The 20,771-nt window shown below is 40.9% G+C and overlaps 1 protein-coding gene across 1 annotated transcript in view; it reads left to right on the top strand.

Annotated features, from left to right (window-relative positions):
* KIF5B (kinesin family member 5B) overlaps window positions 1-20,771 on the top strand; it is a 2,669,048-nt gene that overhangs the window by 346,232 nt on the left and 2,302,045 nt on the right. The window contains exon 2 of the mRNA XM_044066703.1: window positions 6,124-6,211. Within this exon, the coding sequence (XP_043922638.1) occupies window positions 6,124-6,211 (88 nt within the window). The remainder of the gene's footprint in view (window positions 1-6,123; window positions 6,212-20,771) is intronic.

Below are 20,771 nucleotides of genomic sequence, written 5' to 3'. Positions count from 1 at the left end.
GGGTGGTAGTGTAGGTGAGTTTACCTGCTTATATTTTTGTATATATTGTTCATGTTTTGGTGCAGGTTTTTTGGGCCTTGTCTTTTTAGGGTCTTCTGACATCTGGGGCAAGAAAAGACTGAGGATAGGACGCCGGTCATGCGCATTAGTACCCTGACGTACTGACGTCAGTCTAATGCGCCATGACCGACGTCAGCCTTATACTCTGGTATTCGGGCCGACTGGATGCGGACTATACCCAATTGTTAGGACTGCAGCAATGGAATCCTCGAACATCTACATTTATGGTAGGTACAAAACTGTACTTTTCTCTAAGGAAATCATAGTCTTATGATGTAAGATTGCACTATATTCTTCCTTAGTTTTATTTATTTCATCTCTAATAGTTTTAGATGCAGACTTGTCATTAATTTTAAGATGTAATCTATCTAATTTGACTTGTATTTTTTTAAGTCTTCGTCCCAGGACTTCCTTTTATTATAATACCATTTATTTATTTGTCCTAATTATTAAGCTTTTAATTCATCCCATACATAAATGTCATGAGAGTTGGATGTTTGAATTTTATAAAATGTTGTGTTTCTTCTTCAAAAAAGGTTTGAAATTCTTTTTAGTTATATATACAGGTATTCTTATGAGTCATTGGGGTGTCATTTACATAAAGCTCAAATATAATTGTATTATGATCTGAAATAGGGCAAGACACAATCTTGGCGTTTTTTAAATCATTTATTATTTGTGTGGATATGATTACCCTATCTATTCTGGAGTATGATTTGAATCTATTTGAATAGAATGTAAATTGAGGTGAGCTCAGGTCTGTTTAGTCATGAATATCTTTTAGATATGTATCCATGAATTGTATTAGTTGTTTAGCTTGTGAGGATATTTTCCTTTTTCCTGAAGTACTGGAGTCCTTTTCATTTAAAACGCAGTTAAAATCCCCTGCCATAATAATATTACCCTCTGACTGAGATACAATTTGTCACCAAGCACAACATCCCTTTTATTTAATTAAATACTTCAGTCTTACAACGGAATTTTGGTGTTTTGTTTGGAAACTGTCATCTTTTGGATCTATCCTTTGGAACTCTTATTTGTGTGGTTCTCATACCCTTATTTGGGTCTCAAAGAGTGAGTTTGTGGTTTATGATATTTTCTTTTAAAAGATGTGTTTCTTGTAGAAATATGCTTGGTTTGTGTATATTTAAGTAAACTTCCTCTCTTAATAGGGTTATTCAGACCATTTATGTTGATTGATAAACCTTTTAGTGAAGTCATAATATCTCTATAAATGAGTAAGAAATTATTGTGATTTCTGTTATCTTGATTGTTTTATATAATCCTCTCCAAAATATTTATGTAAATTATAGTCTTTGTTACCATATGATATACTGTAGGTGTTCTACAATTCTTGCAACTTATAATTATATGCATTTGAATTAAGATGGATGTCAGGAAGAACTTAAGAAAATTGAATGTAGTGTAAATGTGATTAAAAAAAATGGGGTAGCTACCTGCCTGGATTTATAAACTCCTTGTCCCAGTGACATCTGTCACTCGGATCAAACCCCCTACCCAGCAGCAGCAAAAAAAACGGTCTCCACTGTATATAAATGTGAGATAGGTAAAATAATAACTCTGTCTCTCTCTCTTTATATATATATATATATATATATATATATATATATATATATATATATACATATTCATTAAAACAAGTCAAACAGATCTGTAATCAGTGTAACTCATCTGATATTACTTGTAACAAAATGTCATTTGGAATAAACCTCTAACTGTAGCAACTAAACATAACCTTCACTATATATGAATGTTAAACATACAAAATATTAACTCTATATATGATTGCATATTCATTAACACAGGTAAGGCATAGTTATAATCCGTGTAACTCATCAAGTATTGCTTAAACCATTTCGTCATTCAGAACTGACCTTTAAACAATAGCAACAGAACATATCTTCTTTGTATATAAAAATTAAACAGATTAAATAATAACTTCATATGTGATTATATGTACCTTAAAACTGGTCTGAAATCTATGAAAGCAGCATTCTAATATAGAAGCCTGTTAATTGAAGTTATTACTAGTCATTTAACACATACGCTATATGTTGGTGTAATATTTAAAACAAATCAATACGAGTATCAGAGTGAAAGGTCAGGTGACACCTTAAGCACTTGTGATAGAAAATGCCATCATGCATTAATTGAGGTTATTTTAACTTGTATTATTTTCTGTCTAGCTATCAGCCTCTTAATGGAAAATGAATTGTAACTTGTAATAAGATTAGTTTATCCTGTTAAATAAGGCACAGCAATATAAATAACATGGGATACATTAATTTAAAAGAAAAAAAATGCACACTTTTCCCTATTTTCCTTCCCCTTCAGTTTACCATAAACATAAAAAAAATAAGATAATTGAAGATTTCTTTCTTGAGAATCAAACTGAGCCAAATTGTGTAGTCAGCAAGTTTAAAATGCATTTTTAAAGTAAATACAACCTTTCCCACCATTTCTGATGCTTTTTCAACGAAATTATATGTATTGACTTCCTGGTTGAGCAGGTCAACTAGCTCTGACGCCATCAAAATGCGTCACAATGTTGTGGAGTTCATTCGAGAATGCAGAGAAGATTTTTAGTGAAAATAAGGTAGTTCATGAAGAAATAAGCTCATGGACATCAAGCTCGAGCTTCACAAAGTCTCTGGAAGATGTTTTTTTCATCGTTTTGAGTGAAATAAACACCAAAAATAAGTGTGTAACTGTATTTAAAATGTATATGGAAAGATCGTATGAGTAACATCTGCATGCTTCCCATAGCCTGCTCACACATGCACAGCTAGTTTGAACTGTTCTTTACAAATTAACAGCACCACAGAACTCGAATTGTAGCCGAAAGTATTTTAAATAAATCACATAGCCTTATTAATCCATTTTATATTCACATGACAGAAAAAAAAGTGTATTTAAACCTGTAAAGGAGTTCACTTATTTTATAAAAATGTTGAGAGACTGTCAAATCATATTAAAGCTTTCTTGCTGCCAAAATACACCCTTTGGGCTTTGTGGAATTGATTGTTGGTTAGGGATCCTTCAAACCTGGGCAGAAAAGTGCCCTGCTTGGGAGAAGCTTTGACAGTATCATTTTCTAAGGGAAAATTGAGTTTTATGTGAATTTAATTTTATGCTGCAAATTTTATGTTCTGGACTGTCTTGCCTTGTAAGGGGAATTTCACAGTAGGAATGCTTTAAAAGCCTTAAGTCATCTGTGGTCCCCAGAACCTCTGTGCAAGTCATCACAGACACTACCACCACAATGATGTGGTACATGAACAGTGTGGAGGTACCATATCATACCCTCTCTACAGACTTGCTGTGATAACCTGGGAGATGGAAACTTGGCTCACTGTAACTCTTCAAGCCTCATACTTTTCCATCAGAGCAAAAACCTGATTGCAGACAAGCTGAGCAGGACAAGGACAGCCCCCCCCCCCCAAACCAATGGAAACTTCATCCAAGAGCTATTCCAGATGTGGGAAACACCTAAAGTTGCATCTTTTTGCTTCTTACCTGAACAGACAGTCTGCTGCAAATAATCCTTTCAAACAGTTCTGGAGGGCAGATGCCTTCTCATTCCTATGGACAGGAATGTTTCTTTAAACTTTTTCACCCTTTCCACTGATAACAAAAGGCCTTCTAAAGATGCAGAAAGACTCTGCAAAGGCAGCGGTGATTATACCATTTGTCCTAGGCAACAGTGAATGTTCATAATCACTGCTGCAGAAGCCTTTGGCTGTTTGGGTTGTATTCTGCCAAGGATACAACAACCAGCCAGTCTTCAAAAAAGCTCTGGCTCTCTTCCCCCACCTACACTGTGATTGCTGACTGGACAAGCCCTTGGAGAGAAATCACTGGTCAGAGTGCAGCCAAATTCCCAGATTTTTTCCCCCTTTATTCTCCTTGCATCCCTCCAAAAAAAGTGAGCACTTACTACTTTGAGAGACCACAGTGGTTCCTGAAAAGAATACAGGGAATAAGCAACAAGACCTGTGCAGATTGTCTCAAAACCTCATCCCTGTACTTGGTATCCTACATGCTGTTGCATACATGTGTAGCAGTATAGCCTACATACAAGGCATCCTTTGATCCCACACTGATAGGTTTGTGCATGTCTGCAAAAGAAATGTCACCAGAAATATCTATTAAGGAACTAAAACCTCATCTGCAACTTAACAGGACATGATAGAGGAACAAGTATGCGTCTCAAAGATTAGCCCTTCTCAGGAAAAGGCTTCCCATCCAGATGAAGCAGGGCTAATCCTTAACTATATTCAAATGTAACTTGGACTAAAGGAAGAGAAATTGCAAATTTACCTCTGGTTTGGCACCTGTGTGTGTAATGGACTGGTACAGTCTATGAATGCTTAATATGCAAGCCTAGGTAGCATACAACACAAATAAGCAAAGGCTAATGCAGCAATGAAGAATTCAAACATCTGCTGTGATAGTAAGTGTAACTTGCACAACTGTACCTTCTCCCTTTTGAAATTGTCAAAGGGTAGTTACCACAAGCTTCCCCACAATAAGGGTTTACTCACACAAACAAGATAGGCTGTTTGATGCACCCCAACCTGAAATCTCTGAAATTGACTGCTTACCTGATAGAATTATAACTTTTAGGCACATTTTTGAGGACATGCAGCAGGTTCTAAAGGAGGCTAAAACCCCTTCTTTTTGAAAACCATACAAATGTGAGTGGAAAAAAAATTCTAGTTGGTGCCACTTCAAGGGGGTAAGACCCATAGATGCTAACCTCATTTTCTGATTTTGACAAACCCCAAAGTATCTCATTCTCTGATCTCTCAGTTGTGGGTGGGACTGAACCAACTCAAAGGAAGGTGTATAATTTAATACCCGTGCATTTTTTTGGACTTGTGTATAGAATTCCTTTTCGGCATCCAGTCCTACCAGGAGGCTGCTCTCTTTCCTCTCCACTCTTATGTCATGGTTTTGTTAATATTATCAAAGGTTTACCTCCCTTTTATAAAACCACGTTGATCACCATTTCTTACTCTTCCTAGACTTGGAACTAGTCTCCTGTCTAAAACGGATATGAAAAATGTGTGGTTTTAAAGAGAAATTGGCCTATATGAACTATGTTGAATTGAATACTTGTCTTTGAGTAATGTTACAGATACGGCCCTTCTCCAAGAGTGGGGCATCTCTTCATCTTGAATAATGCTGTTAAGTAATGTGTGCCATACTTATCACAATCTGTCCTCCCGGCTTCCAAACTTCTACCGGAATCCCCATCTTGCCAGAGAAAGTGATGAAGGGAGGGAGGAATGTTTTAAACATTCTTTCTTATCAGGTCTTCATTAAATGCTTCAGTCCTCTGAAGAGCAACTGAAATCCTTAAGAGATCTAAGTAGTTTTGAATTTTCTTTTTTGAATATGGTCTTCTAAGTTTAGTATGTGCCTCACAGCTTAAATTTGCTCCCCTTAGATAAGAACTTGCTGTATTTTTTTTTTTTTTGGCACAGGTTTGTTATGTTTTGGTGGTTAGGCACCAAAGTATGTGCTACAGACAAAAAGGCTTAATTATGGTAAGTAGTTGTAACATAAGGAGTCATAACAGTTGGTAGTCTGTAGCTCATTCAGACTTCAGTGGGCTCTAATATCTCTACGGGATACAGTTAGAGCAATGATTAGATTCTTGGTTAACCAGTTTAAGCCAGAGTGCAGTGGCTTCTTGTGTTGCTTGTGCATAACATTTTTTGAGAAAAGTCTGGTTGAATCAGTATGCTTCTATGTCTGGATATTTTATTTTATTAAAAAATTGGAATAGCCTGAATACTCTGTGTGTATACCTTTGTTTTGACGATACATTGGTAGTACATAGTGGCATTTGTAACTGGAAGAAACACTCTTGCTGGCATTACCGAGGCCAGTATAAAATGTTTGGTATTATCTAGTGATTATCATTTACAATTAAGATTACCTTTTGTTATAAATTGATGCAGAGGTGTAGAGGAATAAGTAATGCATGCAGATTTGGAATGTACACGGGCTAAATGTGATTTTCTTTTCTTGCAGAACAAACCTTACATGTATGACCGTGTGTTTCACTCAAACACAACACAGGAGCAAGTATACAATGCTTGTGCAAAGAAGATAGTCAAAGGTAAGCAAACATGTTTTTCTGTCTTGGCAGCCGTGAACCTTTTGAGAATGTTGAGTGCTGAGGCACAACAAACTGTATATTAATTTGTTTCTTAACTGGGGCAGTCCATCTGGACATGTGCCCCTTTTTAGTGGACTTCAGGGAAAAACTCCTTCAGACAAAGCACTCCTATAAATATGCAGCAGGATGCAGCACAATTAGATAATTGCAAAAATACATTAATTTTGCACTGTAACTTAGACTGTTAATGTATCTAATTAGAAGTAAACCAGGTGATTAAGACTTGACATATGTTAACAAAAGATAAAGTAGTAAGTTGATAATGTTAGTAGTTTGTAAAAGGAAAAGTGTAAAAATGTTTAAATGAATGTAGAATATGTAAATTTTGCTTAAAATAGTGAGGGTAGAATAAGAGAGGTGCACATGTATAAAACTGAATTAAGCTGCGATGGTGCAGCGGTAGTGTTGTTGCCTCACAGCAAGAGGTTCTCCCGTTCGATTCTCTGCTGGAGCGCCTTCTGTGTAGAGTCTGCATGTCCTCCCCGCGGTCGAGTAGCGTTCGAAAGACATGCGTAGAATGGGCGTGTCTTCGTTGAAGGTTGGGCGTCGAGCTGGCACCTCGGCACCCGTAAAAAAAAAATCTACTGCCAATCATTAGCGGACCAGAGTTCCGCTGTGGAGACCCCTAACCGGGAAAAGCTGAAAGAAGAACAACATGTGTAAAACTGAATTATAATGAAATACATATGTATTCTGGTGTAGCGGTATTGAGAAATAAAATTAACATTTTTAAAGTAAGATATTGACCTGAGGATATAAATTGTATTGTGTACATTAAAAATTTAGGTAATATGTGAATACATGCAACTCCATTTCAGAATGTTTTCAGTTTTGCTAAGAAACTGATTGTTTTGTCATTGTGTATAGTGTGCCATGTTTTAACTATTTTAGAGTATGATGAACCACCACAAGAGTTGTAAGCTTATTTACTTATACTATTCCATCTGCCTATTTATTATATAGTAATCATTTACCCTTTTCAGCTATGACCAAGGCTCATCAAGCAAATAAGCAACAGGATGACATATGCAGTATATGCATTTTTTTTCTCTATTCAATGTTAAGACAGTTACAGTGGTAGTAGCTAACATTTCACAATACAGTTCAACACATCTCCAGTCAGCACAGCACCAAATTTAAATTGTAATGATCGCATATTTAAGATGGCATATTATAGTGGCAGTGTCTTCTTAAATGACACTATAATGAACAGTATTCTTCACTAGAGACATTAAGATGTAGCTTGTCAAATTATGAGTCCTTAACCATTGCCATGGACGCTGTTGTATTTTGGTACTGCTTTAAGATGTGCTTTGAAGAGCATCTTTGAAAAGTTTGTGTTTCTTGATTTTTAACATTGGAAGGTGACTGGTTCTAGGATGGGTGATCTCAGTCTGGAGAAGACTTTCTCCAGCAGTTATTTTATAAGATGGCTTTGCGAAAATTAGATTTTTTTTTTCTTGGGTGCTTGAGTCCATGGTTATAATTTTGAGAAAATCTCTCAGAGGTTGGCAGTAGCTTTGTTTTAATACTTTGAAGATTGTTGTACTCAGAAGTAATGTGGCTTTGTTAGTTACCCATACACAATTTGATTTTTCAAGCAGCTGTCAATGGTGTGTCAAGGGGACTGCTAGGTGGATAGATCTGCAGATTTTAATTTCTGTGATCTGTGTTCTGTGAGTGTTTTGGACTGAGTGCACCATTAGAAATGGAAGGCCATATTATCACAGAGTCCAGGAAGCCCAGCACCAGAAAATCTTACACAGGGAAATGGAAAAGATTCTGCTCCTGGAGCCAGTCCAGAGGGGGCAGTACCTCACAATCTTCCATCCTTCTTATCCTGGACTACCTAGCCAAGTTAGGTTCATAGGTAGGTACTAGGCTATGGGCCCTGGGGCCTATACAAGCCCAGCCAAAAAGGTACCCTGGCTTTTGCCACCCAAGAAAATTATTTTCCTGTGCCACTGTCGAGCAGAGCCACAGAGGTGATCCCCGGGGTGAATTTCCTATTTCCCATCCAGTCATCAAGATTTTTCTTGGAGTGCTAATGAGGAGCTTTGTTTGATATAGGTAGTTTATTCCAGAGTCATGGAAGTCTCTGGGACAGGAATCTATCCCGCCGGCATGTTCTGTTTATTATGGTGAAAAGGTTTAGGTCCCTAGTGCATGTAGCTCGGAGGGATTGGGATTTCTTTAAGTGGAGCATGTCCAACAGCTCTGGGTTTGGCATAGCTTTTGTATGTTAGGCAGAGATCACCTCGGAGTAGGCGATATGTGACTGAGTAAAGCTGGAGTTTTTTTGAGATGGAGTTTCTCAGTAATGGCCTCTCCTTCTCTTCTATTAAAATCCATGCTTCAGCCATTTCAGCTCATTTCGATATAGACCAGCCCCTCTTCTCACATCCTTTGATTAAATAATTCCTCAGAAGGGCTCCTAATATCAGACCTCCCAGAAGGCCACCCACGCCAGCCCAGTGACCTGAATTATGTTTTAGAAAAGCTAACCTTACCACCATTCGAACCTGCTACTGCAGCAGAATTGAGATACCACTCCTGGAAGACTGCTTTCCTGCTAGCTATCACCTCAGTCAGAAGGGTTTCAGAACTTCAGGCACTCGTGGCTGTTGAGCCCTTCATCATTTTTCATGCAGACAGGGTCTTCCCGAGGACTAACCCCTCCTTTATACCCAAGGGTGGTATCTGATGTGACCCTCAGCCAGGCCATACATCTACCCACCTTCTTTCCTAGCCCTCAAAACAAGGGGGAAAGATTTCTGCACTCACTAGACGTACACAGGCAGCTCAGGTACTACCTGGACCGTACTAAAGCCTTCAGAAAAACAGACCAGCGTTTTGTCAGCTTTGCTCCAGGGGCTAAGGGGAAACTCATTTCCAAGCAAATCATTTCCAAATGGATATATCCCTGTATCCATCTCTGCTACTGACTACACGGGAACCCAGCCCCTAAGTCCATTCATACCCATTCCACTAGGGCAGCCTCCACTTCCACAGCATTCCTCAGAGGAGTTCCCACCAGGGACATCTTGGAAGTTGCCACCTGGACCTCTGTCCATACCTTTACAAAGCATTACCACCTACCTCTATTTTCTAAGGCTAGGGCAGGGTTTGCCTCTGCAGTTCTGCAGGGTATGCTGACCCATGCCTAGGTCTCTAATCCTTCCACCCCTCTCTTTAGCTTTGGGAATCCTCCCACAGGTGATGACTACAACAGTGAAACACAAAGAACATATAGTACAGGTTTGTACACTTACCATAAATGTAGAATTTGAGTGTATTCACTGCTGCAGTCCTGGTTTCCCTCCCTCCTTCCCCCTTAACCTCTTTCCTTAGGGGGGCATGAGCTTCTCACTGTGGCTTTTAATCACCAGGACCACTCTACCATACTTCCTTGTGCGTCTGATGGGTTAGGGCAAGAAAAACTGATGTAATTGTGTCGGCTGCCTTGCTTTATAGCACTGACGACCTGACGTCAGACTGCAGGTGACAGCGGCCGACGCAGAAAAGGATTGACTCTGGCATTCGGGCCTGCCGAGGGCTACCACAGCAGGGATAACCCACAGGTGATGACCGCAACAGTGAATACACTTAAACATCTACATTTATGGTAAGTGTACACAACTGTACTTTGTGAAGCATCCCCAGCAGAATTTCAGTCAGCATTTATTTAATGCTTTGATGGCCTCAAGTCACCTCAAGAGGACTGTGTTCCTGTTCTTCCTTGGTCTTCCATTCTGCTCAAGAGACTTAGGGAGTTGGATTCTTTGGATGAGGATCTAGACTTGGGAAAAATCTCTGGTTTATTCTTCCCAAATCCCCCCCCCCTGCACTACTGTTTAAAGGAGGAAGATCCCTCAAGTCCAGACTCCTGTTTAGAAGAGCTCTCCTTTGGGGATGCCATTGCTGACATGATGGACTATTTTAAGTGGGATTGTTCTCACGTCTCTGATATTCAAAAAGGTAGTAAATGGAGTCTTGCAATCTATTTGCTGTTCTGCCTGTCCTTCTGGATACCTTCTCAGCAACGTATGTAGTCCCTGACTCTCTGCCCCTACACCTAAGAACCCAGATAGTCTGTAAATTTCCTGAGGAGTATAAATTTCTTTACAAATGCCTTTTTGCTGACCCTTCTGTAGTGTCAGTCTCCCCTGATATGCCCTCCATATTAGTGCTGTCTACCAAACTTTTGCCTTCTGATAAGAAGAGTAGGGTAATGGAAAGACTGGGCAAAAAAGTTGCACTTTGTCCTTTAGGCCCTCAACTACCAAACTGCTATGACCAGGCATGTTGTGTCTCTTCTTTGGGTTTCCAAGGTGGTTTCTGACCTTTCTGACTCTGAGGGGAAGACTTTGGCGACTTCATAAGTTGTCTGCCATTCAATCAAATGCAGCTGTTTTGCAGCTGATACCTCTTCCTGGGCTGCTGCTTTTGATTCAGTTATGAAGGGTTACTCTTAGTTTCATCTTCATGCTTTGCCTGATGACATTAAGACCAAACATTTGGATTCTCCTTTGGATAACAAGAGTAATCTTGGATTTGTTACTGAAGACCTTTTCAAGTCCCTCCAGGACAAGGTCAGAGCCTTGCAGGAGCTGAAACATGTTTTTGCTTCTCCCATTCCTAAATTTCATTGGGACTATCCCTCCAAAGTCTGCCTTTGTTAATAGGCTTTCTTGCCCCCTCCCAAGGACAAGAAGGGGTCTAGGTGTGTGCCTCCTCCTTAGTTTACTCGGACTCCTGCCTCTCAGAAGTTTTCTTTTCAGGGCACGCCTGGTTCTATTTGACTGTTTGCTTCCTCCCTTCCATGGCCTGGTTTCCATGCCCCTCTGTCTTTCCAAAATTGCGTATGAATCATTTCAGACTCTTGGGTTCTGTCCATTATCCATCAGGAATGTTTCATAGTTTGGGAGTCCCCTCTTCCCTTTTCAGACATTCTTCAACTTTCTCAGGAACTGCTCTCTTCCCAGAGGTTCTTCACTTTCTTTTGGCTGAGGACACCATTCAAGCCATGCCTCCCACCCAGGTAAGGAAAGGATTTTATTCCAGAATGGTTTTGATCCCAAGAAAGGAGGGTATGTGGAGACCAATGTTGGATCTTTCCTTGATGAGCACTTTTCTCAAGATTCCTTCCTTCCTTTCAGATGTTATCCTGATGTTTATAGCCAGCTCAGATGCTCATAAGCCTAGTACTTATTATACAGCAGGAACTTCTTATTGTAATATTTGTTAATGTCTGTTATGTACTTCACAGATAAAGATTCTATTTGCCTACATGTACTATGTTCTTCATCTGTAAGTATGCTTTTAATTAATTGCCATGTTAAATTGTTAATCACTATGTAATCCAATGCAACTACTGTCTATTTTAACTGTGGAGCTTTTCTCCCTGGGCCTCCGCTGAAAATGGACCTACGTCCAGTCGGACACTCCCGGTCAACAAATATAAATAAATAAAATCCTTTCAGACGTTATTTCCTGTACTTCTGTAGGCCTGTAGGCCTGTCTGGTATGGCTGGATCTCAAAGATGCATACCTTCACATCCCCATACATCCTCTTTCAGGAAATGTTTACATTTCTCTTCCTGTTCCTTGCATTTTCAGTTGTCTGCTTTGCCCTTTTGTCTCTCTGCTGCCCCAAGGGTATTCACCAAATGCCTTGCTCCTGTCATTGCTTTTTGCAGGATTTGAGGTATTCAGATTTTTCTCTGTCTAGGTGATCTGCTTATTCAAGTTCCTTCCCTCAGCAGTTTGCTTCAGGATCTCAAGTTTACTACTTGCCTTTTACACAGTCTAGGATTCACCATAAACCTCCAGAAATCAGATTATCTTTGTGTTTCACTGTTGCCATCATTACACTTGGGTTATCCTGCCCGTGGTAGCCCTCAGTCGGCCCGAATACCAGAAGCTTAGTATTTCTGTGTCAGTTGCTGTAGCTCCAGGACTATCCAGTGGTATAAAATCAGGCAGCTGACACCATTACATTAGTCTTTCTTGCTGAGGAGCCCAAAGCAGAAGCAGTTCGCAAGAGTGCCGGTCGGACGCTACCTGAGTTTTCATTTCCGAATTGAACCAAAAATTAGAAGGAGCTATACCAAAACACTATCTGGTCTTGAGACGCCTAGAGTCCTCACGACTGGTACCAACCCAATGAAGAACTTTTATTTCCCAAGAATTTCCGAATACAAATTCTTTTAATAAAATAAACACGTTACAAGCACAATTGAAATTCGATTGTAAAGTAACAAAACACAAAATCATCATAAATTCATTTCAGTTAAGTGCTTTCACCTGTTATAATACGGGCTTTCTCAGAACTGAATGTAATCGTAACAGTAACATTTTAAAAACTTTTTGGCGCCAATACCCAAGGTGGAATTTAAAGTTACAGGCACATATCCAATAATATAAGTGACCAATGTTCTAATGTATCGTACTCAACCTATATGATTAAATTCAAACCATAATTCATTTGTAATCATCTAAAAATATTAAGCAGTGGTTTAACAGAAATGAAATCATTTAATCTCGGAAACGTTGAAGCATCAGTTAACAAATGCCACCACAATTCTTTATACAACAAAATTGTTCTAAGATCTCCCCCCCTGCCCTAACGATATCTATTATTGCAAATTTAAATGTGTGATGAGCATCAAATTTTTGAATGTGCCTATACAAGGCATTTTTTTCATCCTTTTTCTTTATACAATATAAATGGTCATAAATACGCTTATTAAACTGCCTTTCAGTTTTTCCTATATAAAAGGCCATACATGTACAGCAATTAGCAATGTATATTATGCCTTTAGATTTACAATTCCCTTGAATTTTATGTGAGTCCTATTAATGTTTAATTTTATACCTTCACCTTCGTTGATTGTGTGGCATAAATTACACATGCCACACTTCTTAGTATATCTACTAATAGGATTTATACCTAAAGGACCTCTTTCCAAATATTTTTTTGTATTTGGTCCAGTTTTATTTACAAATAAGGGGTGGCATCCCACAATCTTCCTAATCTCTTCGTCAGCCAAAATTATTTTCCAGTTTGATGTCATAATATCTTTAATTTTGAATGAATGAGGTCCATATTCGATGACACAAGCTCTACTAAAATCCATTGTTCTCACTGTCTGTTGGAACAATCACCCCCATATTCATTATTGTTTGCATTTAAACCTAATAAGGGGACATATTTACTTCCCCACTCCTGTATCACCTGCTTTTTTACTTCGTTCATCATTCTGACTTCATAACCTCTTTCGAGGAATAATGATGTAATGAATTCTGTTTCTTCCACCATATCACTATACAAAGAAGTCATCCTTATGGCTCTAATTAGTTGTCCCCTAAAAATATTCATTAATAATTTTTTGGGATGGTTACTGGAATATTCGAGATAGTTATTTGAGAATGTACTTTTCCTGTATATTCTCGAGTGGAAATTTTTTCCATCTTTGTAAATCCAGGTGTCTAGATTATTATTAGAACATTGGTAACTGTTTTATTATTGGATATGTGCCTGTAACTTTAAATTCCACCTTCGGTATTGGCGCCAAAAAGTTTTTAAATAGTTACTGTTACGATTATATTCAGTTCTGAGGAAGCCCTTATTATAACGGGTGAAAGTGCTTAACTGAAATGAATTTATGCTGATTTTGTGTTTTGTTATTCTACAATCGAATTTCAATTGTGCTTTTAATGTGTTTTTATTATTTTATTAAAAGAATTTGTATACGGAAATTCTTGGGAAATTCAAGTTCTTCGTTGGGTTGGTACCAGTCGTGAGGACTCTAGGCATCTCAAGACCAGATAGCGTTTTGGTAAAGCTCCTTCTAATTTTTGGTTCAGTTGTCCAGGCTACACCAAACTGTTGCATTATTTCCGAATTGAAGTTGAAGTCTTCTCAAGCTAAGTACCCCGTTGGGGATCCTTTTTTCTTGCTCTAACCGATGTCAGAAAAAGTTAATAGTTGTCTCGCCTCTGGAATGCAAATACCACAGAGAGACTTCCATTCTTAATTGCGTCACCTGTTTAGGCCCAGACCACGATGTCCCTCGCTATTGCTTTTGTGCTTTGTTCAACACTAGAACTATACGTCATTGGGCCCTTATTGTAGCTAGATATTTTCGCATTCAGTCCTCGTTCTCCGATATGGCTTCTGTAAGCCATCCGACTACTGATCTTCCGTAAAAATGTAAGGATAAAGACAGAGAGGCCGCATAGGTCCAAACTGCCGACAACGCTTCCGCCAAGCTAGTAATCAGTTCTCCAGTCCTCAGTGAGGTGCTTTCGCAGCCCCTGATGCCTGCTTCTATGGATTCGCAGGCCGCTACTGAGACCCTTTCGAAGTCTGGTGTGCGATCCTCTTCGACTAAGGATCCAGTAGATGTCTCTACCGTGGATGGGTCCGGAGCTGCTGAGCAGGCACCGGCTTCTGAGGACGTTCTTTGCACTACCGATACTCTACACAAACCAATGACTTCCTTCGTATCTTCAGTTCTTTTTAAAACTTCCGAATTTCTAAGGCCCAGGGTACGAACTACACCCAAAAAACCAACAACTCAAGCTCAGGCACCTGCTCTTCGCTTAAAATGGTGGAAGACCTTATTATGCGTATTATTTTCCAAAAAAAAAAAAAAAGAGAGAGACTTTGTCCCCAGTGGTTTTATCTGAACAAGAGTCCGATGAATTTGATGCTTCTGAATATGAAGACATGCAACCCCTCTCTGCCTGTGAGGTTTCTGATAGAGGAATCCATTCCTTCTGCCTCTCCACCTGAGGTTTTTTCATTTGGTGAAACCCTACATACCTTAAGGGACCATTTCCAATGGGAATGTCAGGACTATCCTCAGTCGAAAAAGAGACTCTGGGAATTCTTAGATTTACCACAGCACAGACATTTAGCCATTCCTCCTGTCCTGGATGTTGTGGATAATGTTTTTATGGAATCCAGTTTGACTCCTGACACCCTTCCTCCTGCTCCCAGGAAACCTGACCAGTACTACAGAGTCCATGACACTCTCAAATTCCTTTTCAGAAATCCTACTGCTGACCCAGAGGTAATCTCCCAAGGATGTAAAGGAATTAAAGCAAACTCGGCTAAGAATCTCACCCCCTCAGACAGGGATTCCCGAGCTTTAGACAGATGGCGTAAAAAAGTATACACCTCTGTAACTCTTGCTATTAGAGCACTAAATTGTTAGTTCCACATGCTGAAATAGCAGCAGCGTACCATGGAACTACTCAAACAAAAAATATTTTCCTTCCCTGCTTGTGCAGAAAATCAAAGAATTACAAGAGCTTATGCATTCTGCAAGCCAAGTTAATAAGCACACCTTGCAATGTGACTTTGGTGCCCTAGAAGCATCTTGCAGGGCAGCAGTCACTGGTTCTGTCCTTAGAAGGCATGCTTGGCTTAAGTAACAGACCATGTTGAATCAAAATTATTGTATGCTCCATTGAACAAAGAGAATTTGTTTGGCACCAAGGCAGAAGATGTCTTAAAGACGGAAGAAAAAGCTAAATCTATGCAGACAGTTAGACTTTTTGCAGGTCCAGCCTCTGAGGTTCAGTAGGCATTGCCCTTCCAACCACTGGTCCTTTCCAGCCTCCTCCACGTCAGCTCAGCCCAGACCCAGGGGAAACAGAACCCCCAGACAGCAGTCCCAGGGAATACAGATATCTAAGCAATGGAGTTACTCCTCTACAAAAACAGGGAATGCTAAACCACCCCCTTAAGTTATGAACTCATAATGACTTCACACCTCCATCCCTTACCTCTGCCCACCTGCTTGTGCCCCTAGGAGAAAAACTCTCCTTCCTTGCAAACAACCGGGTCTCTATTACCAACAACCGATGAGTCCATAACATAGTGTCCCAGGGATACAAATTTTATTTCCACACTTTGCCAACCCCAAAAGGATTCCCAGATCTTCATCCAAACAAGTGGGCAGAGGCCAGATAGCAAGTCCATTCCCTGCTGTCCATGAGGGCAATTCAGCATGTTCCTGCAGACCAGATAGGCCAAGGGTGTTCTTAGTGTTTCACTGTTGTAGTCATTACATTTGGGTAATCCGCTGGCAGGTTGCCGTCAGTCTGCCTGATTAGCAAAGTCTTGGGTCCTGCGTCGGTTGCTGTCCCTTCCATGACGTCAGGTAGTCAGGGGTATAAAACATGCAGCTGACGCCATTACATCAGTCTTTCTTGCTGTGCGGTGCCCGAAGCAGAAGTAGTTCGCAAGTGCCGGTAGGCAGACTCCTGAAATTTTTGTTTTCGAGTTTCAGAACCGAAGTCTTCAACTTAAAGCTAAGTACCCCATTGGGGAAACTTTTTCTTGCTCCTTAATGTCAGTAAAAGTTAATTGCATTACTTGTGGGAAGCAAATGCCTCATAAGGATTTTCATTTGTACTGTATGCCTTGCCTAGGCCCTGAACACAACGTGCCTTGCTGTCGGTTTTGTGCTAAATTTAACCAACACACTATTAAGTGTCTATATATTTTTGCTTCTAAATGTTTTGGTTCAAGATTTAACTATCCTGAAATGTCGTCTGTTAGCAATCCGACTACCGGAGTTCACAGAAACGCAAGGAAAGAGACAGACCATCGAGGTCCAAAACCAACAACGACGCTTCTCCTAAGCCAGTCGCTGGTACTCAGTGAGGTGCTTTCGCAGCCCCTGATACCCGCTACTTTTTGAGTTGCAGGCCTCTACCGAGACCCATTTGGAGCCCGGTATGCCACGAGACACACAAAGTATTGAACCCGTGGATGTCTCTCCCTTGGATAGGTCTGGAGCCACTGAGCAGGCACCGGTTTCTGAGGGTGTTTTCAGGCCTCAACATTTTTATATTAAACTGACGCCATTAACAAAAACAAGGTAGAAAACAACTTCTATGTCTAAAAAACTGACGCAATGAGCCACATGCTCAGGCCCCTATGCCTAAAAGACTAATGATCAAAATGGCTAAGGATTTAATTACCTTGATCAGGCCCCCCCCCGCTAAGAGGCCTAGGCAAGGCACTGGCTATGAATCTTCAGATCAGGTTTCCATTTCTTCTGATTCCTCTTCTGATCAGGAATTTTCTATCCCACCTTATGTGGATTCTGATGCAGAGGAATCCATCCCATCTGCATCTTCTCCTGAGGATTACTCTTTTGGAGAGACTTTGCATACTTTAAGGGAACATTTTCACTGGGAGAGTCAGGACTTCTCTGAATCAAAAAAGAGGCCTAGAGATTTCCTTCTTCCTCAGCATAGGCCTTTGGCAATACCACTTGTATTACACATTGTTGATGATGTGTTCTCAGAATCATGCATGGCTTCTGATTTCCCTACCTCCAGCGCCTAGTAAGCCAGTCAGTATTACAGGGTTCCTGACTCCCACAAATTTCTTTTCAAAAATCCTGCTGCTGATCCTGAGACTATTTTTCAGGGTCCCAAGGGTGTTGAGTCTTACAGTCAAAAATCCTACCACTTCTGATAGAGATTCCAGGGCGCTGGATAGATGGGGTAAGAAGGGGTTCTACGTCTGCAACCTTGGCAATCCGGGCTTTAAACTGCCAGTTTCATATGCTTAAATATCAACAGCATGTTATGGGTTTACTGAAACAGAAAATGATGTTGATTTCTGATTGTGTGGAAAATAGAGTTGCAGGATTTATTGCATTCAGCAGAACAGGTTGGAAGGCATACTTTGCAATGTGGTTTTGATTCCTTGGAGGCCTCTTGTAGGGCCACCATTACTGAATCTGTGATAAGAAGGCATGCCTGGCTCAAGGAGCAAAATCTGCCTGATCATGTTAAAGCTAACTTGTTGGATGCCCCCTTGCAGCATGATACTCTGTTTGATAATAAGGCAGAAGAGGTTTTAAAGAAAATGGAAGACAAAGCTAAATCTATTCAAACTGTAAAAGATTTCTTGCAAGTGCAGCCACCCAGGTTCAGTAGGCACTGGCTTACTAAAAATTGGTCCTTTCCTGTGTCCAACAGAGCCACTCAGGGCAAACCAAGATGCTCAAAAGGCTCCAGATATCAATCACAGGGATCTTACAGGTCAAAGCAGTGGGTTGCCTCCACCTCCAAATCTGGAGGTAGCAAAGCACAACCCTACAGTAAGCAGTCTCAATGACTTTCCTCTACCATCTCCAAGCACTTATCTTTTGGCAGCCGCCTTGGAGGGAAAACTAGCACTTCATGCTCAAAATTGGAAGTTAATTACCCAGGACAAGTGGGTATTAAACATTGCATTCCAGGGGTACAGATTTCATTTCCATACTTTGCCAATTCCAAACGGATGGCCGGATCTGCCACAAAACCAGTGGGCAGAGGCCCAGAAACAAGTCATGTCCCCCATGGATATGGGGGCTATTCTACCAGTACCAGAAAAGGAAAAAGGACAAGGATTTTATAAAAGACTTTTCCTGGTACCCAGAAAAGACTATGCCTGACGTCCAGTACTGGACTTATCGATTTTGAACACGTTCCTGGACATTCCAAAATTCAATATGCTGACTTTACAACAGCTACTGTCTGTGCTAGGCAAGAATGCTTGGTTAGTAACTCTAGACATGAGGCATACCTGCATATCCCAATAAGGGAGTCTTGCAGAATATGCCACCGCTTCAAAGCAGGTTTTTTGCATTACCAAATGTTCATCGTGCATACAGCTGCAGTCATAACAGATGGGTTCTCCTGCCATCAGGCGGGTCCTCGGTCGGCCGAATTCCAAAGTCTAGGTCCAGCGTCGGTTGTCGTCGCTTCTTCCCTGACGTCAGTGCGACAGGGGTATAAAGGAACCAGCCGACAACATTTTCTTCAGTCTTTCTTGCCGCGCGGTGCCCGAAGCAGAAGCAGTTCGCAAGTGTCGGTCGGCCAGCTCCTGAAATTACGAAATTTGGAAACTGAAATCTTTTTAAAAGCCAAGTACCCCGTTGGGGAAACTTTTCTTGCCTCAGACCGATGTCAGACCAAGTTAATAATTGTATTTCTTGTGGGAAGCAAATACCGCATAAGGATTTCCATTCCCTCTGTATACCTTGTTTAGGCCCAGACCACGACGTCTCGGTCTGTCGCTTTTGTGCTACATTCAACAAACGCACTATTAAGCGTCGGGCGGAGTTCGCCCAGCATTATTTTGGAAAAGCATTTAACTGTACTATGTCGTCGGATACTCCGACTCCGGTTTTGTCTAAAAAACGCAAAGACAACGACCGACACACGAGGTCTGCGGCCTCTACCGACACCACGCCAAAGCCGACTACACGTGGTCCGGTTCTCAGTGAGGTGTTTACGCAGCCCCTGATTACCGACGACACTTCTTTGACAGTGTCTCCTGTGCCCGAGGTCGCTGGCTCCTCGGCCAACACCCCGACTACAGATACTGAAGCCACTCTTGGCGTTGAAACTCAGAATTTGGACAGGTCCACCTCCACTCAAGGTGTCTTCAGACCTTCCTCTTCTTTCTCCATCAAGGCTTCCACAAAGTCTAAAGCAACCATGCACCCTAAGAGACCAGCTACACAGGGCCCATCTCCAGGCCCCATGCCTAAGAAACAGATGCTTAAAATGGCTGAGGATTTAATTACTCTAATCAGAGGCGCTCAGCCCCCACCGGACAAAAGGCCCAGAGTGGAGGAAGATTCCCCCTCCTCTGATCAGGGCTCCATTCTTTCAGAGCACTCTGAAGATGAGGAACATTCTTACTCCCCTTTTGAAGACTCTGATGCAGAGGAGTCCATCCCTTCTGTATCCCCCCCCCCCCCCCCGAGGATTACTCATTTGGGGAAACTTTGCATACCTTAAGGGAACACTTCCACTGGGATTCCAAGAAAAGGCTTGGAATTTCTCTTGTTACCTTAGCATAGGCCTCTGGCTATACCTCCTGTCTTGGACATCCTAGATGATGTTTACTCTGAGGCCTGCCTTAACTCAGACTCTCTACCTCCAGCTCCAGTTAAGCCTGACCGGTACTACAGGGGTTCCTGACGCGCACCAATTTCTTTACAAAAGCCATGCTGCTGACCCAGAAACCATCTCAAAGGGCCCCAAGGGAGTTAAGGCCTCCATTGCCTTCCGAGAGAGATTCCAGATCCTTAGAAAGGTGGGGAAAACAGGTATACACCTCGGCTACCATATCCATGAGGGCCTTAAACTGTCAGTTTCATATGCTAAAATACCAACAGTTTTTGTTATCACAATTGAAGAGTAAAATGTCACAACCTGAACAACCAGACTTGAAGGAGTTGCAGGATTTGATGCATAGTGCAGAACAAGTGGGTAAGCATACCTTACAATGTGGTTTTGATGCTCTAGAGGCCTCATGTAGAGCTGCTGTTACAGGATCAGTCATACGTAGGCATGCCTGGCTCAAGGAACAAGCCTTGCCTGATAATGTCAAAGCTAAATTACTAGACGCCCCTCTTCAAAAGGATGTACTATTTGGTGCTAATGCTGAGGAGGTATTAAGGAAAATGGAGGA

The sequence above is a fragment of the Protopterus annectens genome, chromosome 3.part1 (genome assembly GCF_019279795.1).
Source record: "Protopterus annectens isolate FY-2018-M chromosome 3.part1, PAN1.0, whole genome shotgun sequence".
Taxonomy (NCBI): Eukaryota; Metazoa; Chordata; order Ceratodontiformes; family Protopteridae; genus Protopterus; species Protopterus annectens.
This window is presented reverse-complemented; position numbering and strand designations above follow the sequence as displayed.